The sequence below is a fragment of the Hyla sarda genome, chromosome 5, assembly GCF_029499605.1.
Source record: "Hyla sarda isolate aHylSar1 chromosome 5, aHylSar1.hap1, whole genome shotgun sequence".
NCBI lineage: Eukaryota > Metazoa > Chordata > Amphibia > Anura > Hylidae > Hyla > Hyla sarda.
The window spans coordinates 264214841-264240773 of NC_079193.1; the positions used below are offsets into that span (position 1 = coordinate 264214841).

Consider the following 25933-nt stretch of genomic DNA (forward strand, 5'->3'; position numbering starts at 1 on the left):
GGATGTAAAAGGCTCTGCTGGCGAACTACAGGTCTCCAAATTTTGGAGAGAGAATTTTGCTGAAATGTCGTATTTAGGAACCCTCATGGTGCCAGAACAGTGGGAACCCCAAACGTGGCACTCCATTTTGGAAACTACACCCCATATAGACTCCATTTAGGGGTGTAGCAAGTTTTTGACCCTTGAGGAAAGTTTGTAGAACTAAGCAGTGAAAGTGAAATTAAAAATTTGGATGCATATTTTGCACTTTAAGCACAAATTTTTTTCACTTTCACAAAAATTTGAATCTACACCTGCCAAGGTATTGCTCTAGAGGTATAATGAGAATTATTTTTAGTTTTGTTAGGGGTTTAGGGAGATGGTGAAAATAAAAACTACATCGGCCAAGGTATTCATCTAGGGGTATAATATGAATTTTTAGTTTTTTTTTTAGGGATTTGCCAATTAGATTTTTGGAAATAAAATGTAATGGGGAAATTACTGAATTGCTCACTAATAATTAATAATGTAATTCCAAGGGTGCGTTTAGGGTTAGCCAAAGTAATTGTAAAAATAATTAAAGGGGATAAATTCAGATATCAAAAGACGTGTGATAAATTATGAAATGCACAGTCCGGGCTTGTGGGGACATGTCTCGCAGTGGTGTATGGAGAGTTATCTAATGTCATGTTTGGAGCATATCCGACACTTCTGTAGCCTCCTCCCCAATTCTCTACGGGGAACTACTCCAGAAAAATGTTGCCCTAGTACTATTATGTTCTCGGATCCTGTGGCGCTGCTTCCCTCCAATTCCTGACCCCAAACAGAAAGGCCTTTATAACATTTGCCTGAAATTGCAGGAATGTTCCTGTATTTCCTGCACGTTTGTACAGCACAAATGCATTGTACAGGGCAATTTGGAGGAGGTGCAGTGCCAATTTCTTATACTAGGCCTCTGTTTTGCGAAGGGCAGTGTACGGCTGCAAGACCTGATCAGACAGACCCCTCCCATGAACTTATTATAGTCCTGGATACACACAGGTTTAGGGGCTCTATCTGTGGTACCACATGTTATCCTTGTACACAGCCTTGCTTTCCCCCTTCTTCAATTTTTTCCATACAACATTTTTGGGAAGATCTCTTTGGTTTTGCCTAATGGTACCACAGGCCATAGTACCCTTGGCAAATAGGCATTGACGTAGTGGGACACTAGTATAAAAATTGTCAAGGTAGATATTATACCCTTGATCTAGCAGGGTGTGAACTAGATCCCATACAATTTTTCCATATTTTAATACAGGGGACACTCTGGGGGCTCCATTGTTGAGTCTTTTCCCTCATAGATTCTAAATTTGTGCGTTGAGCCTGTTGCACTCTCGCACAATTTATAAAGTTTTATCCCATACCTGGCCCGTTTGTTAGGCAGGTATTGCCTAAAGTGCAACCTTCCCTTGAAGTGCACAAGAGACTCGTCCACTGCAATTTCTTTTTCAGGGGTGTACACTTCAGAAAATGTTTGGTTTAAATAGTTGACAAGGGTCAATGCGATCAAAATTGGGATCACTCTGGGGTGGGCAATTTTCATTATTAGCATAATGTAAGAATTTGTGGAGGACTTCAAACCGAGCCCTTGGCATGACAGCACGGTATAATGGAGTATGGTAAATAATATCATTGCTCCAATAAGATCGAATTGTGGGCTTTTTAATTATGCCCATATTTAGCGAAAGGGCGAAAAAAATTATTTTTTACTCCAGTGGATTGGTTGGCCTCCACTGGTAAGGCCTGGCATGATATGCCTGTGGATGGGCTGCAATAAACTGCTCGCCATACCTATTGGTTTCTTCCACAATCATGCTAATCAACTCTTCTGAAAAGAAGAGCTGAAAAAAATCAGCTTCTTTTAACCCTGTGGTGTTAACACAAATGCCTGCAGTGGCCACAAACTCAGGAAAATTAGGTATAAAGCTAGAAGCCGGAGCCCACTCAGAGATGGTACTAGGACCTTGGTCAGTACTGGTACTGGTACTAGGACCTGGCTCAGTACTATGCCTAGGACGGTGACAAGGAGGTTCCTCATCAGAATTGGTAGAGGACGCTGTCTGAACCTGAGGAAGATGCCAAGAAGGCATAAGCCTCCTCAGTGCTGTACGTGCAATGCCTTGACATTTTCTGAAGACACTTTTAGTTTAGATAGTGGCGAAGTGTCTCTGATGTACCAACACTAGTACTATATATTTTTTTGTATTTTTATTTAAAAAAATAATTTTTACGGAAAAAAAAAACAACAAGATGTAACTGCGCTACAAACAACAAAACAGTGGGGAACTGTCACCACTGTCCTGAACAGATCTCTAGAACTAAGCTGGCGGTGAGACCAGTATAGAAAAAAAGAAATAGCAAACTGTCACTACTATCACAAATCAGTGACGGACTAGGTAAAAATGTAAAAAGGTAGTATGGAGGTGTATGAGGTGGTGATGGGATGAAAGGGTGACAGACTTATATTTCTTCACTGTAGCCTACAGCAGCTGGTGAATGAATGAATGAATGGAATGAATGAGAACAAGCGCTTCACTAGAGCCTCGCTACAGCACTAGGGATGGATGGATGGATGGAGGACAGCAGCAGGGGTAAAGGGCACCACAGCTCTTTTCTTTATAACTTTTTCTTTAGCTTTTATAAACTATCTTTCTTCTGCTACTACACAGGCTACAGCAGCTGAATGAATGATTGGGAAGAAGCGCTTCACTGCAGCCTTGTGTACAGTACTAGGGATGGATGGATGGAGGACAGCAGCAGGGGTAAGGGGCACCACAGATCTTTTTTATAACTTTTTCTTTAGCTTTTATAAAAGCTTTTATAAACAGTATCTTTCTTCTGCTACACTAACTTCAGCAACACAGGCTACAGCAGCTGAATGAATGGAATTAATGAATGGAATGAATTAATGAATGGAAAGAAGTGCTTCACTGTAGCCTCACTACAGCACTAGGGATGGTTGGATGGAGGGATGAATGGAGGACAGCAGCAGGGGTAAGGGGTACCACAACTCTACTTGTTCTTTAGCTTTTATAAAAGCTAACAGTCACACTCACTATAGCTCTTCACTGTAGCCTGTCAGATCTACAGGTTAGAGCAATAGGGACAGGTGGACGGAGCAGTAGCAGGAGTAAGGGGCAAAGCTCTTTTACTTTAGCGATTTCTGAAGCTGTTAAAAAAAGGACATTTTGGTTTACTTACCGTAAAATCTCTTTCTCGGAGTATCCATTGGGGGACACAGTCCGTGGGTGTATACTGCTGTCTCTAGGAAGTGTGACACTATGGTAATAAAAAAAGTCGGCTCCTCCCAGCAGGATATACCCGCCTTCAGGCCCTGAGCTAATCAGTTTAAGTTACAGAGCAATAGGAGACCAACAGGTCAAGAAAAACCCAAAACTGTCCGAGTAGCAGAAGAAAAAAAACTTAACTGAACACACCCTCGGACAGAGAACCAAAGGAAACCCCAAAAAGGGCAGGAGCTTTGTCCCCAAATGGATCCTCCGAGAAAGAAATGTTACGGTGAGTAAACAAAAATCTCCTTTTCTCTATCGGCTCCACTGGGGGACACAGACTGTGGGACGTACCAAAGTCGTCCCTTGGGTGGGCAGATAAGCAGTCAGGCAGACGGCCGATCCACTGCCGCCTGCAACACTTTACGACCCAGACTAGCATCAGCCGATGCGAAAGTATGAACTTGGTAGAACCTTGAGAAAGTGTGCAAAGACGACCAGGTAGCCACCTTGCAAATCTGCGAGGCCGAGGCTCTATTCTGGAGAGCCCAGGATGCCCCAACAGAATGGGTAGAATGAGCCTCAACCCTGAAAGGAGGAATCTTCCCCTTACAGCGATAGGCTTCCGAATGGCGGACCAAATCCACCGAGAAATGGTGGCCTTGGAAGCAGGTTGTCCCTTGCAACGACCTTCTGTAAGGACAAAAACGGAATCACACTGACGAAACGAAGAAGTGATGGAGAGATAAGACCGAACAGCACGAACTGTATCCAGCTTGTGTAGTAAGCGCTCCTTAGGATGAGAAGGAGCAGGACACAAAGACGGGAGCACAATGTTCTCATTGAGATGAAAGGCCGAAATCACCTTAGGCAAAAAGGAAGGAACTGGCCGGAAAACAACCTTGTCCTGGTGGATCACCAGAAACGGAGAACGGCAGGAGAGAGCTGCCAATTCAGACACCCTCCAGATGAAGCTGATCGCAACAAGAAACGCCACTTTCCAAGAAAGGAGGTGGAGAGACACCTCTCTAAGGGGCTCAAAGGGTGCACCCTGGAGGGCACTCAGAACCAAATTCAAGTCCCTAGGGGGAGAGGGTGACCGATAAGGAGGAACAGCATGCGCCAATTCTTGAAGGAAGGTCTGGACATGAGAATTAGAAGCCAGGGGCCGCTGGAAAAGAATAGCATGGGCCGAAACCTGACCTTTAAGGGAACTGAGAGACAACCCCAGTTCCAAACCCGACTGCAAAAAGGAGAGAAGAGAATCGAGAAGGTTACAGGGGATAAGTTCTGAGCTTCACAAAAACGAAAATAAGACCGCCAAGTACGGTGGTAAATTCTTGCGGAGGAGGGCTTACGAGCCCTGAGCATGGTCCCAAGGACTTGGGAAGAGAACCCGCGGGCCCTCAAAACCGCAGTCTCAACCGCCACGCCGTCAAATGCAGCGACGGTAAATTGGGGTGGCAAAGAGGACCCTGAGAGAGCAGGTCCGGACGGAGCAGAAGGCGCAGTGGAGCGTCGTCCAGGAGCCTGACTACATCGGCGTACCACGACCTTCGGGGCCAATCTGGAGCTACCAGAATGGCGGGGACATCCTCTGTTTTGAGCTTCCTCAGAACCCTGGGAAGGAGCGGAAGGGGAGGGAACAGATAGGGTGGGGCAAACCCCGCCCAAGGAAACACTAGGGCGTCCACGGCCAGAGCCTGAGGGTCCCGGGACTTGGACACAAAAGGAAGGATCTTCCGATTGTGCCGGGATGCGAAGAGGTCCACGTCCGGAATGCCCCAGAGGTCACAGAGTTGCGCGAAGACCTCTGGATGTAGAGACCATTTTCCGGGGTCGGGTGAGGACCGACTGAGGAAGTCCGCTTCCCAGTTGAGCACTCCCGGAATGTGAATCGCCGAAATGGCCGGAATCTTGATCTCCGCCCAGATGAGAATCTTGGTCACCTCTGCCATGGCTGCCGAGCTGCGAGTGCCGCCTTGTCGATTTATGTACGCCACGGCCGTGACGTTGTCCGACTGGACGCGGACAGGACGGGACTGAAGCCGGGACTCCCAATGAAGAAGACAAAGAAGAATCGCCCGTAATTCCAATAGGTTTATTGAAAGAAGGGTCTCTCAGGGAGACCAGAGTCCCTGAAACGTCCAATCCCTGAACACGCCGCCCCAGCCCGACAAGCTGGCATTTGTTGTAACTACCTGCCAGTGAAGGGGAAGAAATGACCACCCTTGGAGAAAAAGGGGGGAGCAGAGCCACTAGAGCAGAGACTGACGGACACTGCGAGGGAGAACAATCTGACGATAGAGGGACAGAGGAGGCCTGTCCCATCGAGAGAGAAATGCCAGTTGAAGGGGGTGGTAATGAAACTGGGCAAAGGGTACGGCCTCCATAGTTGCCACCATCCGACCCAAGACTTCCATACAAGTGCGGATGGGGACTGAGACCTGGGTCCGAAGGGAGCAGACCCCCGACAGAAACGTCAGACGTTTGTCCGGCGGGAGGCAAATACGGGCAGAGGCCGTCTCAAAGCGAGGTCCCAAGAAGGTTAGAGACTGGGTAGGACAGAGGACTGACTTGTCCCGATTGACCATCCACCCGAAGCGATCCAGAGTGTGGAGAGTGAAGTCCACATTCTCCAGAGTCTGGGCTCTGGTTGGAGCCTTGATGAGAAGGTCATCCAGGTAGGGTATCACCGAGACTCCCCTCGACCGTAACAGGCCCATCACTGGCGCAAGGATCTTGGTAAAGACCCGAGGAGCCGTGGCCAGACCAAAGGGGAGGGCTACGAATTGAAAATGCCCCTCTGGAACTGCAAAGCGGAGGTACCGAAGATGGCCTGGAAATATTGGCACATGGAGGTAGGCATCCTTGATGTCCACCGATGAAAGAAACTCCCCTTATTCCAGGGACGCCACCACCGAACTGAGAGATTCCATTCGGAAGTGGCGGATAAGATGATAACGGTTGAGACGCTTGAGGTCTAGGATTGGTCGCACAGAACCGTCCTTCTTGGGAACCACAAAAAGATTGGAATGGAAACCCCGAAACCGTTCCCCTGGAGGAACGGGAACGATAACCCCCTGGAGAAGCAGAGACTAGAGAGCCTCTCGAAATTGCTTCGCCAGAGAAGGAGACCGGGGGGCCCGGGATCGAAAAAAGCGATCCCTCAGAAGGGAGGCGAATTTGATTCGGTAACCGTTGGACACCACGTCCCTGACCCAAGAGTCCTGAATGTGTGAGGTCCAGATGTCTCGAAAAAGTAAGAGACTACCTCCCACCCGAAAAAAAAAACGCGGGTGCGGGCATCACTTCATGCAGAAGTGGGTTTGCGGTTGCCTGATTTGGGCGCAAAACGGCCGGACCGGTTGGAGTCCGACTTCCAAGACGGGCGCGCCCGGAACGAGGGAGCCTTCTTGTCCCGCGAAGGCGCCTGCCCGGACCCTTTGCTGGAGCCAAACGTCCGAAAGGACCGAAAGGAAGAGGACTTCCATTGGGAAGTAGGGCGAGCCTTATTTTGAGGCAACAAGGGACTCTTACCTCCCGTCACCTCAGAGATAATCTCATCAAGGCGCTTGCCAAAAAGACGGCCACCCATAAAAGGAAGCTCAGTGAGAGACTTTTTGGAAGCGGCATCCGCATTCCAAGCTTTAAGCCACATAGAGCGGCGGAGAGCCGCTAGGTGACCCAGAGCAAAGGCAGAACAACGGGCTGGCTGCATGGAAGCTGCGCACAGGAAGTCCCCAGCTTTAGAGCATTGGAGAGCCAGAGCAGATAGCTCCTCTGGGGGGGGGGGGGCATTACCCACGAGGGGAACGCCCGCGTCTATTTGAAGACTCAATGGAAAAGTCAGAGGAGGCACCCCTAGTAGGCTTGGAGAGTGTGAAGTATGTGGAGACGAGGAGCGGGCCCTCTCAGAGGCCCTGCGAAAGGAAGGCCCCTTCAAGGCGGACACCACTTCCCGGGAGGCCACTGAACAGGAGACTTGGGTCAAGTCATCCATATACTGGGTCAGGGAAGAAACCCAGGCTGGTGGAGCGGCTGAATCCACCGGAACCGAAAGCATCAGGGGGTACCGGGGGGTCTGGGGGAGCAGTGGAGATATCAGGGCAATTGGGCTCAGTAGAGCCAGGCATCTTGGTATTACAGTGCTTACAGACAAAATAAGTCACTGACGTACCAGGTTTCTGTTTAGAGGGAGGAACAGCTCTGGGTACGGACATAATGAGAAAAGAGACAGGAACTTTCTCACCCTAGTCTGTGTCCCCTGGCAGCTGTAGTGAGGAGAACTCGGCTCCGTGCAGCTAGAATGTAAGAAACAGGCCAGCCAATAGAGAGAGAGAGGGGGGCGTGCCTGAAGCAGAGGCACTAACTAATTGGCCCCTCCTAACTAAAAATCGTGCCCACGGCGCTGATTGGAGGCTACTTCGCGCCTCTGAAGAGCTCCGAAAGCCCTGTGGGCGGAGCTATAGGCTGGCCGAGAAGAAGCTGTAATGGCACCCGCTCCTTGTCCCGAGCGCACATGTCAGCCGCATATGCGCTCGGGGAATAGAGCGGGCGGCCTATACGCCGGCAGAGACTGCCGGAGAAAGTGAAAGTAAGCCGGCACTGAGCGCGCCGGCCCGTACCAGCGCCGCGGCTGTCAGCCGCATATAAGGCGCTGCCGCAGAAAGTGAAAGTAAGCCGGCGCTGAGAGCACCCGGCCTGTACCAGCGCCGCGGCTGTGAGCCGCATTTAAGGCACTGCGGACATAGCCGCAAGTAACCACCACACACACACACAGTGAAGTGCCCATTGCAAAACATAGATGACATGCCCCCTAAGATGCCACTGCTCCCCCAGAATAAAAAATCCAGCCCCTGTATAAGCCAGCCCCATAACCTGAAAGATGGTCCAAAAACAGGGGGTCTCCAGAGGTTGCAAGTCCGTACCTAAGGAGAAAAGGGAGGAAAGTACTTACCTCAGTCAGAAGAACTTACCTAATGGAGTCTTCAGTGAAGTCTTCAGTCAGCTTTAGTTACCTGCATCACGCCTGGCTGCTATGTGCGAGCGAGGCGAGCAGGGAAATAGGGGGACCCGGACCCATGAGGTACCAACCCAGGCGCTGACCGTTGGCGAGGGAGGGTGAACAGCGCATATACGCAATGTCTGTGCCCCCTCGTAATGGGGAGACAGGGAACCGGAGTCCCTGAGTCCCCACCTGAAAACAGGAAAGAAAAAGGAATAAAAAACGAACACGTCCCTATACAAGGAAAACAAAAAATTAGAAGACCTGGTCTGGAGAATTCTAGACCATGTCCACCTCCTTCAGACACTAAGCTTAAACTGATTAGCTCAGGGCCTGAAGGCGGGTATATCCTGCTGGGAGGAGCCGACTTTTTTTTTTATTACCATAGTGTCACACCTCCTAGAGACAGCAGCATACATCCACGGTCTGCGTCCCCCAATGGAGCCGATAGAGAAAAGCTATTTCTACACACTGTCTTCTCTCTTCCTTCTTCTGTAACACTAATGCCGGCGTTACTGTTACAAAGTAGCTGAGACACTGTGATTGGTCCTCAGGGACCAATCACAGAGCTCTCGGACCAGGACCAATTACAGATGGTCCTGGGATGTCAGGAAGAGCTGGCCTCCTGCCGGTGACAGCAGGAGTTCTGCCTGTTAACCCGTGCGATGCCGCACATCGCCAGGTTAACTGCATGTCATATATAAATGTCATGATGTGCAAACTACCTGCACATCATGGCTTTTATATATGTCATTCTGCGGGAACGGGTTATACATGTGCTGTGGGGGGTAAATTATACATGCGCTGCAGGGGGTACATTACGCATGCGCTGCGGGGGGTATATTATACATACGCTGTGGGGGGTTAATATTTATAAATGGACGGAGGGCGTATCCATACGCCCTCCATATTTCCGATCACCGCCGCTCGCGGTGATCGGACTGGGATGACTGATGATATCTATCAGCAGGCATCCCGTGGCAATGCCTAGGGGGGGGTCCTGAGACCCCCCCATGTCGGCGTTCGCGGCAAATTGCCCGTCAATTCAGACCGGCGATTTGCCGCGATCCGGGCCAATCGGGTCACTGGTGACCCGATCGCCCTGAAAATAAGAATGATCAGAGCTGTCAGAGACAGCTCCGATCATCCTAAAGGATAGGAGCGAGGTGGCAGTGTTGTCACCCCCTCCTATCCCCTGCCATTGGTCGATCAGGCTGACGACCAATGGCAGGAGGGGGGCAGGGGGGTTAGAGTTCATTTCCCCCGCTCTGCCCACCGATCGAAGTCGGGGCAAAGCAGGGGGGAACACGGGCGGCGAGGGGGAGCATGGCCCGGCTTACCGGACCAATGGAGGCGGCATCCTGGAGGAGCGGCGGCAGCAGGAGGAGTGTGGCTGGACAGTGTGGCGAGGAGAAGGCTGCAGCGAAGATCGCAGTAAGTGATCTTCACTGTAGCCTTCTAAAAGCTGCAAAACTACAACTCCCAGCATGCCCAGACAGCCAAAGGCTGTCTGGGCATGCTGGGAGTTGTAGTTTTGCAACATCTGGAGGGTCACAGTTTGGAGACCACTGTGTAGTGGTCTCTAAACTGTGGCCCTCCAGATGTTGCAAAACTACAACTTTCAGCATGCACTGACTGTCTGGGCATGCTGGGAGTTTTAGTTTTGCAACATCTGAAGTGGCACAGTTTGGAGACCACTATACGGTGGTCTCCAAACTGTAGCCCTCCAGATATTGCAAAACTAAAACTCCCAGCATGCCCAGACAGTCAGTGCATGCTGAAAGTTGTAGTTCTGCAATATCTGGCCCTTCATATGTTGCAAAACTACAACTCTCAGCATGCGTGGACAGTCTGAGCATGCTTGGAGTTGTAGTTTTGCAACATCTGGAGGGCTGCAGTTTGGAGACCACTACTTAGCGGTCTCCAAACTGTTCTTCCCAAGTTGTTGCATAACTACAACTCCTAGCATGCCCGGGCATGCTGGGAGTTGTAGTTCTGCAACATCTGAAGGGCTAGATATTGCAGAACTACACGCACAGCATCCCTGACTGTCTGGCCATGCTAGGAATTGTAGTTTTGCAACAGCTGTAGGCACTCTGGTTGGGAAACACTGAGCTAGAGTGTTTCCTAACTCAGTGATTCCAACCAGTGTGCCTCAAGCTGTTGCAAAACTACAGCTACCAGAATGCACTGACAGACCGTACATGCTGGGAGTTGTAGTTTTGCAACAGCTGGAGGCACACTGGTTGGAATCCCTGAGCTAGAGTCTGTTTTCTAACTCAGTGGTTCTCCACCAGTGTGCCTACAGCTGTTTTAAAACTACAACTCCCAGCATGTATGGTCTGTCAGTGCATTCTGGGAGTTGTCATTTTGCCACAGCTGAAGGTTTGGGGCGCCCCCCTCCCCTCCATGTGAATGTACAGGGTACATTCACACGGGCGGGTTTATAGTCTGTTTCCTTCTACAAGTTTGAGCTGCGGCAAATTTTCCACCGCAGCTCAAACTCCCAGCGGAAAACTTACTGTGAACCGCCGCCTGTGTGAATGTACCCTAAAAACACTACACTAACACATAAAAAGTAAAACACTACATATACACCCCCTTTCCCAATAAAAATGAAAATGTCTCATACGGCAGTGTTTCCTAAACGGAGCCTCCAACTGTTGCAAAACCACAACTCCCAGTATTGCCAGACAGCCAAATACTGTCCTGGCAGGCTGGGAGTCTTGCAACAGCTGGAGGCAACCTGTTTGGGAAACACTGCTGTAGGGTGTTGGTGGAGACAAGCCCCATCCTTGTATCCGGGTTTGCCCCTATTGAAAATACCTTATTTAGGCCTCAAACGCGCATGGCGCTCTCTCACTTCAGAGCCCTGTCGTATTTCAAGTCAACAGTTTAGGGCCACATATGGGATATTTCCGTACTCGGGAGAAATTGCGTTACAAATTTTGGGGTGATTTCTCCCCTTTTACCCCTTATGAAAAGGTGAAGTTGGGGGCTACACCAGCATGTTAGTGTATAAACATTAACATTTTTACACTAACATGGTGGTGTTGCCCCATACTTTTCATTTTCAGGAGAAAAAGACCCCCAAAATTTCTAACTCAAATTTCTTCTAAGTATGAAAATACCCCATATGTGTACTTTAAATGCTCTGCAGACAAACTACATGGCTCAGGAGTGAGAGAGTGCCATGCACATTTAAGCCATGAAATGCTGGTGTTACACCAGATTTTTCATTTTCACAAGGGGTAATAGGAAAAAAGCCTCCCAAAATTTGTAACCCCATATATAACTACCCCATATATGGATGTAAAGTGCTCTGCGGGCGAACTACAATGCTCTGAAGAGAAGGGGTGCCATTGGGCTTTTTGAGAGAGAATTAGGCTGGAATTGAAGGCTTTGTGTGTTTACAAAGCCCCCATGGTGCCAGAACAGTCGACCTCCTCCACATGTGACCCCATTTTGGAAACTACACCCATCACAGAATGTAACAAGAGGTGCAGTGAGCATTTACGCCCCACAGGTGTCTGACAGATTTTTTGAACAGTCGTCCGTAAAAATGAAAAATTTAATTTTTCATTTGCACAGCCCACAGTTCCAAAGATCTGTCACATGCCAGTGGGGTGTAAATGCTCACTGCACCGCATATTACATTCTGTGAGGGGTGTAGTTTCCAAAATAGTATGCCATGTGTTTTTTTTTTTTACTGTTCTGGCATCATGGGGGCTTCCTAAATGTGACATGCCCCCAAAAGCCATTTGAGCAAAATTCGCTCTCCAAAAGTCCAATGTTGCTCCTTCCCTTCTGAGCCCTCTAGTGCACCCGCATTAACGAAAATTCGTCAATCACCTGTGGGGTGTTAAGGCTCACTGTATCCCTTGTTACATTCCTTGAGGGGTGTAGTTTCCAAAATAGTATGCCATGTGTTTTTTTTTTTTACTGTTCTGGCACCATAAGGGCTTCCTAAATGCGACATGCCCCCCAAAAGCCAAATGTGACTTTTTCTTCTGAGCATTGTAGTTTGCCCGCAGAGCATTTTACGCCCTAACATGGGGTATTTCCATACTCAGAAGAGATGGGGTTACAAATTTTGTCAGGCATTTTCTCCCATTACCCTTTGTAAAAATAGTAAATTTGGTAAAAGAAACTGCACTTTTGTGAATTTTTTTTTTTCATTTACACATCTGACAAACGAAAAGTCGCCAAACACCTGTGGGGTTATAAGGCTCACTGGACCCCTTGTTACTGGCCTTGAGGGGTATTGTTTCCAAAACAGTACGCAGTGTGTTTTTTTTTTTTTTTTTTTGCTGTTCTTGCACCATATCGGCTTCCTAAATGTGACATGCCCCCGAAAAACCATTTCAGAAAAATTCACTGTCCAACATCCCATTGTTGCTCCTTCCCTTCTGAGCCCTCTACTGCGCCCGCCAAAAACTTGACATACACATATGGAGGTACTTACTCGAGGGTTAACAAACTTTCTGAATGTAATTTTGAATACTTTTAGGGGTGCAGTTTTAATAATGGGGTATTTCTAATATTAAGGCTCTTCAAATCCACTTCAAAACTGAACTGGTCACTGAAAAATTCCGATTTTGAAAATTTTGAGAAAAACTGGAAAATTGCTAAAATTTGAAGCCCTCTGATGTTTTCCAAAAGTAAAAACATGTCAACTTTATGATGCAAACATAAAGTAGACATATTGTATATGTGAATCAATATATAATTTATTTGGAAAGTCTCCTTACAAGTAGAGAGCTTCAAAGTTAGAAAAATGAAAAATTTTCAATTTTTTCATCAAATTTTAGAATTTTTGACCAAGAAATGATGCAAGTATCGACAAAAATTTACCACTAACAAAGTAGAATATGTAAAAAAAAAAAAACAATCTCGGAATCAGAATGAAAAGGAAAAGCATCCCAGAGTTATTAATGCTTAAAGTGACAGTGGTCAGAATTGCAAAAAATGCTCCCGCCCTTAGGGTTATAAGGTTATAATGGGCTCCGTCCCCAAGGGGTTAATATAGATATGGCCCCTACTCACAATGTTCATTTTATAATCCCCCACTGAGAGCCCTGAATGGCTCCTCAGTACTGGCCATTCAGGGCTTCCCGCGGGGGATTTAAAAATGAACGTTAAAACACACGATACATCGCATGGTTCCGGAGCATACCGCCCGCTCCCCTGCTTAATAACTTCTGATCGCATAGGGTGTCAGAAGTGAGACCCGGTTTGATCAATCTCTCAGCCCCTGTACTACAACCCCCATCATGAAACAGACACTGTTCCATGATGGGGATAGTAGTACAAGCACTAATGTAGTATCCCCAGCCACCCGCAGCCAGGGAACTACTACTACCATCATGGAAACAAGTCTGTTCCATGAGGGGAGTAGTAGTAGTCCCTCAGCACTGCAGGAGTCTGCTGATTTCACCTCTTCTGAGCATGCTCAGAAGAAATAATGGTTAGTATAAACCGGGGGCAAACGGATCACATTAAAGGTTCATCCGTTTGCCATAGACTTCAATGTTAAAATTATGATGTCCATTTTTTCTTCCGTTTTTTTTTCATGGAAGAAAAAATACTGCATGTGCCATTTTTTCCGCCCTGAAAAAAACTGCCCGGAAAGGAGTGCAGACGGATGTAAATGGATTGTAAAAAAATCCCATTGACATGAATGTGAATTTTTTAAAACAGTTTTTAATCAGTTTATAGCCTGCAAAAACTGAACCAAAATGGGGATAAAAAAAACGGGGACAGACGGCGGTGTGAATGCACCCTAAAGCAATATTTTATGCAGAGGTCCCATTACATATTTAGTATGGTTGAAAAAAGACATATGTCCATCAAGTTCAACCAAGGAATTGAAGGGAAGGGGTATGGTTGGATGAAGGGGAAGGGATGTGATTTTATATTTCTGCATAAGCACTAATGTTATTTTGTTCTAGGAATGTATCTAACCCTATTTTGAAGCTTTTAACTGTTCCTGCTGTGACCAGTTCCTGAGGTAGACTGTTCCATAAATTCACAGTTCTTATGGTAAAGGAGGCATGTCGCCCCTTGAGACTAAACCTTTTCTTCTCCAGACGGAGGGAGAATCCCCTTGTCCTTTTTGGGGGTTTAACCTGGAACAGTTTTTCCCCATATTTTTTGTATGGGCCATTTATATACTTATGTATGTTGATTATATCCCCCCTTAAATATCTCTTCTCAAGACTAAACAAATGTAAATCTTGTAATCTTTCCTCATAGATAAGATGTTCCATACCCCTTATTAGTTTAGTCACGCGTCTCTGCACCCTTTCCAGCTCCACAACATCCGTTTTATGAATCGATGCCCAAAACTGAACAGCATATTCCAGGTGAAGCAGTACAAATGCTTTATAAAAGGGTAGTATTATGACCCTGTCCCTCGAGTAGCCTCTTCTGATACATGACAATATCCTTAGAAGCAGCTGCCTGACATTGCATGCTATTCTGCAGTCTATGATCTACAAGTACACCCAGATCCTTCTCTACCAGTGACTCTCCTAGTTTAACCCCCCCCCCCCCCCAATACATACAATGCATGCAGGTTTTTAGTACCCAGATGCATACATTTACATTTATCCACATTGAACCTCATCTGCCAAGTGGATGCCCAGACAGTTTATCCAAGTCATCTTGTAACTTTTGCAAATCCTCTATAGACTGTACCGTGCTACAAAGCTTAGTGTCATCTACAAAGATAGAAACAGAGCAGTTTGTTGGGACAGGTGTCATACTAATAAATGGAGTCCTCTCTTATCCCCCTTTTAGAACAGACTCTTTAGCTTCTCTGGAATCTCCCCTTCTTACCAGTCTTTGCTACTTTGCCAGTAAAGTGCTGTCCTGGTATTATACAGGCACCTTCAGTTCCAAAAGTGCTTGGGCTTTTCCCTTCTTAGTCACCAAATACTAGGGCCTTACTACCTTCTGAAACGGAAGGAATGTCCGTGTTGTCATCGCTCCGTAAAGCACATAAGTGTTGTACAATGCTATTTAGACCATGTACATGCCACCTTTTTGTACATGGCACTGTATGGCTTGAGGACTTGATCTGCCAGACCGACTCTTCCCATGTACAGATTGTACTCCCCTGCACAATCTGGTTTGTGGGTCACTGTAGTAGTAGCTCGCATAAGTACAGAGGTACTGCCATTATCATGTACTGTTGTCAATATAGGGACATCCCTCTTTTCTTTATTCCTGACCAACAAAATATTTTCGATAGTAAGGACCCTGCTCTCAGCCAATGAAATTGTGGGAAAATAAAAGAGGCCTATCAACACATTCCATCACAGCACCACAAGCCGCAGGCTGCATTTTGGTGGTTGAATCCTGTTGTTTCTTCCTTCATATACTCTAAACTTTTAAGTGTATCTTGAAGTACTCCAACAGAGTTTTTCCTTTTCTATGCCATACCTTGCCCTCTTATTGGGAATGTACTGGTGGAATTGGAGCCTTCCTTTGAAGCTAATCAGGGACTGTTCAATAGAAATGTACTTTTGGGGGATATAAGCCTCTGTAAATTTAGTGAAATGATCAACAACTGTCCTTATTTTGAGCAGGCTGTCAAATGCAAGAGACATGGTAATAAACATTGAAGACATGAATGTATGGCATGGTGCGTCAAGTTCTATGCGGCCATGCCGTACATATACATCAGATGTCTGGAAGGGGTTAAATATACGAAACTGGGAAAACACAGTAGGGATTTCTAATGTCTTAATACACAGTGTGGTAGAGTAAAATGCAACAAATTTATTCAGAGGCACAGATCGAGTTGGGGTATCTTTTGGTTAACTATACTCCAGAAAAAATACATGGGATATCTATTGGTCTGTGGGAGGACAGCTTTTCACTTAAATCGGCACTGTCAGATACAAAAACCTTTGATATGTTGTAAACAATAGGTTTTGCAATTGCTTTCATTAGAAAATGTTCAGTATTTCATACTGAAAAAGCCACTCAAACAACTGCCCCCCCCCCCTGCCTGCTTGGACACATACTAGTCCTGCTATGTCCATGCATCATCACCTACATCATGGACACACTTCCTTGATTGACAGCTGTGAGCACAGGGCTCACAGCAGGAGGAAAAATCCTCCCACTGTCGGCTTGTGTCCCGCCACTGTCAGTGAGGACATCCTGGGAGTTGTAGTTTTGCTAATGCTAGGGGAGATGTGAGCAGACTGCATAGTGAGGGAGGAGGCGGAGACCTGCACAGTGACACCACGCCCCCTCCCTTGGAGGGGAATTCAGACTAGTGAGCTAAATTAAAAGTGTAATAAAAAAATAAATAAAGGTGCTAGACACATAAAAATTAGATGAACATGGTCAGGATTAGGTAGAGTGATATATAAAAAAAATAAAAAAAATGTGTTGGATCTGATGGGTACGCTTTAAATAAAGTGATGAGAAAAGTGCTAAATAACAAAAAAATTACTTTTTGCACAAACGTGACTTGCGTCAATTTAATTTTTACATTCTAGAAAACGAGTGTAAATGTTCCTTAATATGCCCAGGGGGTAAAGCTATAAAGCCTCAGGTTACAGTATTTTCGTCATACATTTGTCTATCCTGGGCCATCATAAGCCAAATATATTTAACATACAGTACAATGCCACATACACTGCCAATCTATAAATATATGAGAGAGCAGTGTATATTGATCAAGAGTCAACAATTTTAATTCCGTAGTCTTTAAAGGTACTTGAGAAAATTACTGATTAGCTAAATAAATGTATTGGATCACAAGCAGAACACTTACCAAGTTTCTTCTCGATTTCCTGCAAAGACTGTTCTTGTTCTTCAAATTCTTTTTTTTTCTGTTGCATATTTGGTGAATCCAAGAATTTAATCTGCTTCATAAGCTCTTCACTTACTGTTTGGGACCTATTTACTGCTGCGCGATACTGTTGTAAGAGATCTTTATGAAAAGAAGAAAAAAAAGTGTCATTATAAGCTGCAACAAATGGTTTGCTCTACTAGGAAACTAAGGCCCAGATTTATCAAAGAGTGTCTACGGTAGACCTATTTTCCCACGTTTATTTGGGTGGTGGGTTTGACTAGCATGCATCCTATTTATCGAGAAGGTGCAGGATGATGAATTTTGCACAGCTCTGCTGTGGTGGGAAAAGCTCTACCACATACACTTTTTCTAGATGCTTGTGAGGAAGGGAAGTAGACACTTTCCCGGGTCCTGAATTGGGCAGGTTAGGTGTTCTTAATTACTTTCACAGAGCTGCCAGGACATTTTACTTGCATTTTAGATGCTAAAATCAAATTTGATTGAAGTCTAAGGGGTTAAAGCCGGGCATCACCGTGATTGGTGATGTCTGGCATTAGAGATGGGTCCTGGTGGAAGATAGCCACCAGGACCACCCAGCTATGACCCGCACTCAGCCCCTCAGTTCGTGTCATAGAAGGAGAGTGGGATGCTGTCGTCCACAAGAGGTTAAAGGTTGAATTGTGGAAGGTAGAAGTGATTCTCACGCCCACTGGTAGGTGGTGTAGCTTTGCGTCTAAAAAAAGTACCTTTGAGCACAAAATAGCGACTTTTGACAAATGTCGCAAATGATAAATACGTGACCACTGCATGGTCAAAAAGAAAAAGTTCTACAGGTAGGCAAAAAGAGTGAAACTGTCTATATCAAAAGGCGCATAAAAGTCGCTAAATATGCTGCTTGCGCCTGAACTGTGCCAAAACAGACAAAAAAAAAATGCTGTAAAAGCAATGATAAATCTGCCACTAAATGTCTTCTTTTTATCTGTAACAAACACCTCACCAGTAGTTTCCTGAGATACTGTACAGAGGAAATACTTTGTATTGATTTTCCAAATGTCCAGACCATGTCAAGAGCAAACAAGAGAGAAAGCTATTTTTTTCATAACATGCACCATGTTATACACAGTCAATATAAATCTGATTAAAGGATAAGGTCACACGTAACGGATCTGCAGTGCATTTTACACTCCAGATCTGCAGGTCCCTGTTTGCCTGCACATAGCAGTGCCGGATTGCTGCTATGAGGAAGTACAGCAGGAGGCACACAATAGGTAAAATACGCTGCGGATCCGTTGTGTGTGACCCTACCCTAAAGGCTTTTTTTTTATTATCTGAGATCTAAGCGAAGGTAAATTCAGATAATCAAGCTTCCTATATAACCTTCATGGCTATTGTGTTTTTACTCGGCTATAACAAAAAATATATAAAATACTGCATTGAACATATTGGACATGAGTAGAGTGTAGCAAACTTTTGAAAAGTTCAGTTTGCCAGACTCACTGAACTTTTTGAAAATTGCAAATTCATTTAAACTCGAACCGGCAATGAAATAAGCCCCTAAAAACATTTAAAACACTGCCTAACAGCTCTAAACCCCTGTCTAACACTGTTAATAAGGTATTCCAGTAGTTTTGAAGTGTTTTTAAGGCTCAATTATGGTGGCATGCAGTAACACACAGTAACTATTCCAGCTCGCCCATTTTTTAGGCTTATTAACACTAAAATAAAGCGGCATAAAGTATCCCTGGATGTCGGTAGATTCCTGTGTTAATATACACATGGAGGCATGGGAAGACGCCATGGCATTCAAAAAATTATCCCTTTTTGGGAGTAGTAATACATTCTTAGTCAAACAAGTGAAGAAGACAGCATGGATTTTTCCCAGCGTGCAAAACATTTTCCCTTTTTTTGGGAGAAGTAACAGAAATGGCGTTCTAAAATAGTGAAGACTGAAGAAAAAATAGCTCTTGTATGAAAATTATCCCTTTTCTGGGGATACTGGTTTGTTTATTCGTAGGCCTGGCAGGAAGTAGGGTGATGGAAGATTGGTGTTACTAGTAGTAGCCCACGTACAGCAGGTGGTGGCTGACTGATGACAGCATACAGCAAAAGATGGCGGACACATGTCACTAGCGTACAGCACGAGATGGCGGAGAGATGTCACTAGCATACTGCATGAGATGGAAGACTTCTGTCACTAGCGTACAGCATGAGATAGCGCACTGGTAGTGGCAGGAATGTGGTGGGCTGGTGGCTTACTGATGTTACTATTGTACAGCATGAGATGGCGGACAGATGTCACTAGGGTACAGCATGAGATGGCGGACTGATGTCACTAGCATCCAGCAGAGGTGGTGGAAGTACTGCCTAATCAGCGATATCTGGCACAGGAAGTTTAAATTCCTCACTGATCTATGCCTGATTCCTATAAGTAAAAGTCAGTTTTTCCATGCTGCTGGCTGACAATCTTGTTAGCTTTGTGGTAATCAAGCCGCCTGCTGCACTAAACACTCTCTACGAAGCTACACTAGAGGTTGTGCAAGACAGAACACAATGCAAACTGGGCAAGTTCTGGCCAATGGTCTAATCTGGTGAGCTAAAAGTCCATAGGGTCTGGGCTCGTGGTGTCTGTCAGAAAAAGGGCACTGCTGAGGTGGGACTCAACATGGTTGTTAAGTTGTTTATTTACATCCCTTTCATGACTCATTTTAGAGGAGAATACAGAAACTTCGCCATCATGTGCTCACATGTCACCAGCACCTCTGGTGACATTTGACTGCTACTGCTTCTTGCTGGAGTGTTGCTGGCAGAGGTAGTGAAGTGTTGACTCTGTGGAGAGCGGAGACTGGACCCCGTTCAGCAGGTGTTTGTTGCTAGAAAGCTGTGGCAAGTCGGCTGCGTAACTTCTCCTTATACAAATCCAATTTGTATAAGGAGATATTTGTTTATGCAGAAATCCGTAAAGTAATGTATTGCTCCTGGCCATAGCTACTACTCCTTGTATCAACAGTGGCATACATAGTTCTGAACACAGATAAGTTCATAGAGTGTACCACCCTCTCTGCCACATGATTGTGAAAAAGTAGGGATGGTTTATTTGCAAAATAATGGCAACTAGGTACGCGCCACCTGAGCTGGGTACACCCCATTAGTTGCCTGAAGGCTGTGGAGTCCACATGATGGTATGGTAGGGCCTGCGCCAACAACTTGGCCAGATAGGAATTGAGGCGCAGTACATCAGGGTGGTGGTCGCCGCCCAGTGCTACGCCATTTTATGCTAGGGACGTTATTGACCCACTCTAAATAGGTGGCCTTGACGTGGCGAGTGGGCCTGTACTTTTTGATCAAAATGTATACTAACAACCTGTTCGTTTTTGAATTTATGCTGAGAAGCAAGTAGATCAAAATACAAAATGTGGATGTGCTACCATGTCTGTTTTCTCTACTTGCATTCGCAGTACAACAGGGTGACAGAGAATACTGTTGTCTGGAGGACATGGATTCTCCAATGGATTAGTGATGGGATTGGGGAGGAGAAGGGCATGACACAGATGAGGCAAATCCCAAAAAGGTGCTACCTGTGGAAGAGGGCCTGGTTGTTAGACAGTTGGGCGGGATCTGAAAGATCATCAATAGCAGCAGCGTTTTCCTCACTTTGTGGGGCGTCTTGACTGTTCTACGCAGCCTTGTGGTGACACTCTATAGCCCAGATTTATCAAACTGTGTGAGACAAAAAAATGGAGTGATTTTCCCACAGCAACCAAATTACTGCTCAGCTTTCACTTTACCAGAGCTCGTTAGCTGAGCTGTGATTGGTTGCTGGGGGAAAATCACAATTTTTTTTCTCTCACACAGTTTGATAAATCTGGGCCTATATGCCTACGTAGAGATGTTGGCCCTACACTCGGACCCTGGCCACTGCTTACTTTCTGTTTGCAGAGACAACATATTGCCACTTTCTCTGCCTCAGGTGAGGTGGAGAAAAAGTTCCACACATCCGAATATTGGACCGATATTGCACCACCTGACTGTGCCCCTCCTCTGGATTTTCTTTTATTAGAACCCGAACATGCAGCAGCGTCGCAGAGACCCGAGCTCAACATAGCAGCAGGCCTACTACGCCTGTTACGTTTCACAGGTTTTCTTCCCCTACCTCGGCTACGCTCTTCTTCACTGACACTGCCATTACTCTCCTGCTCTGAACACGTCAGCTCATGCCCAGGTAGTTCCCACGTCTTGTCCAACACCACATCATCGTCAACGTCAAACTCCTCATCCTCCACACCACTCCTCTCTGCATGGACTTCTTGGTCTCCATCAACATAGCCCCCTTGATGCCTTACAGTTTTCCCACCATACCTACGACCACCAGTCCACACTTGTGCTGGGCTTGACCACTGATTCGACCTCCAACACCTTGCCAACATGCTCCAAAGCTTGACTGTCCCGACACAACTTCTCTTCATGGCTAGTGCTACACTTCTGAGGAAGAACAGCATCTAGAATGGACCTTTCCACATCCCCATATGAGTGTAGACGCGAAGGAATCCACTGACTGGTGGCTCACCATCAGATTGTCAGAGTCAGAAGTCAATAGAGATGACAGAGATATTCCAGTAACGCCGGATCAGCCAGTGAAACCATATAACAGCTTTCAGGCAGTGGGAACTTGGAATGGCTGACACGGCTGCCACTACTACCAAACGACCCCTGACTTCTGTATATATTTTTACTGTCCACTGACTTTTTCCAGACATGTTTATTTGGGTTACTTTTAACCCTTTTGGGCGGTGTTTCACCAACCTACTTGTCAAATCTAAGTTTCAACGCTTTGAAATATTTTTGCGTTGCAGAGATGACCGCACAATGAGCACAAGGTGTTTTGCGGAACTATATGAAATGCACCACAACTGTATACACACTACAGGCTAGATACGTATAACGTCATCACACTTTTGACTGGCAAAGATTACTGCACAATGGGTTGTGTTTGTGGAAATATATGAAATGCACCAGAACTACCGGCGAGATCGAGATCACGGCACTAGCTACTGTAGCTAGTTGATGAACACTATGGGGATTCACTCCTGTTCACACACACACACGGTCTCTCTTTCTAATCTGCATCTCTATCTTTCTAACCACTAACTGTCCCTATGTCTGGCTCTCTCCTCTATGCAGAAGTTCCTGATCGCTCTGAATGCTGTGGGTGATGTCAGTGCCTTTTTATCTGTGTCCCATTGGCCTTTGTGCTTAACACAGTAAGCAGCAAATCACGATAGACCTGGGTTATCATGTGATCTGCTGCTTTCCCTACGTCATCTCACTGCCCCCTGCCTGCCCTGCTTGTTCCGCCCGCCCAAAAAAATGCTTACTGTTTTTTTGCACTATTTACCGGCTCTCACAAGCCGAACCAGTAAAAGCTCGAGTGTACGCCAAGCCGGAAAAATCCAAAAGTTCTGGTCGAATTCAGTTTCGCCGAATTTGGCTCGCTTATCTCTAGACATCAGTTGATATAACCTACATGTAGTTCCACATTAACTGCGTGGATAAGACGTCACAATTGTTAATTATTAAAATTCATCTAAAATATTACAAGTGGTGCTAACCTTCTCCAGTAATTTATTTTCTCAGTGCTTACTATTTTTAGGTTCAGCTCAAATTAGGTCAGAGCTGTGATGCATGACTGTGATACATCCCGTCTCATCACTAGCTATGCTAGTCTAAACTGACTGGAAGTAGTCAGTCCATGTTACACAAGAAATTGGCATAAATTATGGTACAAATCATAAGCGGCAATATCAGCAGTAACATCAGCTCTCCTCCTTTACTGGTCTCATCTTGTGCTTACAAGAGGGTAAGGGGTAGGAGGGACAGAGCAGACTGCTTTTAGAACCTGTGATTTGACAAGAGAAAGAGCACGGCTGATATGGAAGATCTATGCAGTATGTCTAATACACAAGTTCTTTCTTTTGCCGGACAACCCCTTTGTTTTTTGGTGAGCATTCACTATTCCAGTTGAGGTAGTTGGAGCACCCTCTGCCCATTTTCACTATAATTTTCATTCATTGTTTGATTTTGAGGCATGGTTTGGCCATTATGTTGCCAAGAAAAACCATGACTGTGCCTGAGCCACAGAATTCTGAAACTACATGTACATAATCTAAAAGTAAAATACAGTACCAATAACTTCTATAATAGTTTTGCACAAATGCTGCTCATGATAAACTTTCACATGAACTACTCTGCAGGCTATGACACATTCTTCTTAAACTCAATTTGTCATTAAAAGAGAAAGAATATATGGTAAAGAAAGGATTCTATAAAATCCACATACAGCAAAAACATCTAGACTACAAGACACAGAAAACACACTATGTCTGAGGAGGTCCAGCACCCCATGGGATAGATATTTCCTAAAAAGTAAACAGAATTCCCTATTTTTATTGGACACTAACTTACAAGATATTTAACCTATACAACAAAGGCTAATGTAAATGTGCACTTGAAAAAAGTGAGGAACTGCCTTTGTGGTCCAAATATTCCAATCCAAATTGCTTGAGATGCACTTAAAAAATATATATATAATACAAACCTATTTCAGCAGAAATTATGTCATATTCCCTGGGCACTGGAGCTCCAAACACCATTCCTCTAAGCTGTACTAGAGAGGGTGCTTTATTTTGCAATCCACCAAACTTTCCATTGCTGCGGATTCTGTCGCCACCTCTTGTCAGCAGTGTTGGGCACTGTGAGTACTGGACAAGCTAAATAAAGCATAAAAAAAACATTATATATAAATATATTAATGTAAACTTCCCCCAATATTCTCTGTACAGTGGGACAGTATGCTTTTCTGCACTAAATGTTGGAGATCTGGTGATTCCTCACTCATTTTCTGTCTGTTCCTTATTCCTTAAAACAATTTAGTAATGTACTAAGATAGAACATGAACCTAATGTTCAACAAAAGCAAGAGAAATAGAGCATGGGAACAAGGGTGTCCTGATGAGAAAATATCTTTATTTGTGCCAATGCGGGCATATGTTATAACAAGCAGTGGCTAATGTGGACTTGGGATGTCCATGAATAACACCTGAATAGCTACCATGTAAATCCTTCAGGGGATATTTGTGGTTAGCTTTAAGAGTCCCTAACATAACCAGATACCCACAAGGTTGCTGAAAAGCTTTTATACTTAAAGAGTGCTAAGAGCTAAATGCCTTAAGCCAACAGTTAAGCTAAATGCCTTAAGCCAACAAAAAGGTGTAAAAAGCTTGGTACATTACCTGTTTTCTGTAGTTGTTAGCTGCATCAAGATTATCCAGAATTATCGTATCACCTAAAAGCATGCCGAAAACTGAAAAAGAAAAATCAAAACCCATAGCAAAGTGTGTAGCTTTGTCAAACAAAATTTTTCTAGAAAGGTTTGGGATAGAAGGTGACTATCCCCAAAAAAATCAGACATGTGTACTTGTGTAGCAGGACTAAATCTGGACCTTATATTACTTATCCTGAAGTTTTCAACCCTTTTTTTTAACTCCACAGGCACCATCACGAATAGTAATTTTCCCCTGAGCTCAGCTTCGTAGTGGGTGGAGACTAGCTGCTACGATGTCTCCCCCATTCACAGCTTACATAAAGAAGATCCTGCATGTTAAGAAGCAGGAGAATGGAGGACATCATAGAGCATTACTGAACAGATAAAAGTGTTCAATTTAGTATTGGTGTGAGATAGAATTATCTCTGTATATGTTTCTGCCTCAGTCTCCATCTTTAGATATGTTCACTGAGGGCTAAGCTGCAGGTACCCAATGCCACCTCTATTCCATAAAAGGTGCATGGCTCAGTTCATGGGGTGCCGAGCCTTTGATTGGGGTGCCAGCTGTTGGCAACCGCCTCCAATCAGCTATTGATGGCCTATCTTATGTAAAAGGCCATCAAAGTAAAAAAAATCTTGGAAAACCCCTTGTAAATGGGAACTGTCATCTGTTCCAAAACCTTTTTATATGTTGTTACTGATGAAAATAAGACATTTTTAACCCCTTAAGGACACAGCCCATTTTGGCCTTAAGAACCAGGCCAATAAAATTTTTGCCTTTTCATACTTGCCTTCTAAATATCATAACTTTAATATTTCCATCCACAGACCCATGTGAGGGCTTGTTTTTTTGCTGGGGTCTTCTTCTCTGGTCTAACATCGAGCAGACTAGAGAAGATCGCACATAACGCTGATCACTGCTATGACTATGCATAGCACTGAACAGTATCAGTATTAGCAATCAAATGATTGCAATAAATAATCCCCCATGGGGACATAAGTGTAAAAAGTAAAAAAAAAAAAAAATAAACATACTTGGCATTACCGCGTGCGTAAATGTCTAAACTAACAAAATATAATGTTAATGATTCTGTGCGGTGAACTGCATAAACATTAAAAAAAATAAAATAAATAAAAAGTCCAAAATTGCTGTGTTTTGGTCACATCACATTCCCAATTTTTTTTATTTTTTTTTATAAAATGTGATCAAATACTCAGATATACAAAAAATTGGTATTAAAATACACTTCAGATAACGGCGCAAAAAATTAGCCCTCAAACAGGCTCATATATGAGAAATGAGAAAGGTACAGGTGGTCAAAATAGCGCCATTTTAAACATACAAATTTTGTGGAAACTTTTTTTTTTTTTTTTTAAAAGCAATACAATAATATAAATGTAATCATGGGTATCATTTTAATTGGATTGACAGAATAAAGAAAACATGTAATTTTTAGCATAACGTGTATAGCGCAAAAACGAAACCCTCAAATTTGCAAAATTTCAGTTCTCTTAAATTTCCTCACACAAATAATAATTATT

The 25933-nt window shown here is 44.8% G+C and overlaps 1 protein-coding gene across 2 annotated transcripts in view; it reads right to left on the minus strand.

Annotated features, from left to right (window-relative positions):
• The window catches only part of SMCHD1 (structural maintenance of chromosomes flexible hinge domain containing 1), a 449735-nt gene that overhangs the window by 40199 nt on the left and 383603 nt on the right, over positions 1 to 25933 (minus strand). For both annotated transcript variants that reach the window (XM_056521656.1, XM_056521657.1), the window contains exons 44-46: positions 24360 to 24430; positions 23667 to 23838; positions 17054 to 17212 (exon numbers count right to left, since the gene is read on the minus strand). In XM_056521656.1, coding sequence (XP_056377631.1) covers positions 17054 to 17212; positions 23667 to 23838; positions 24360 to 24430 — 402 coding nt within the window. The remainder of the gene's footprint in view (positions 1 to 17053; positions 17213 to 23666; positions 23839 to 24359; positions 24431 to 25933) is intronic.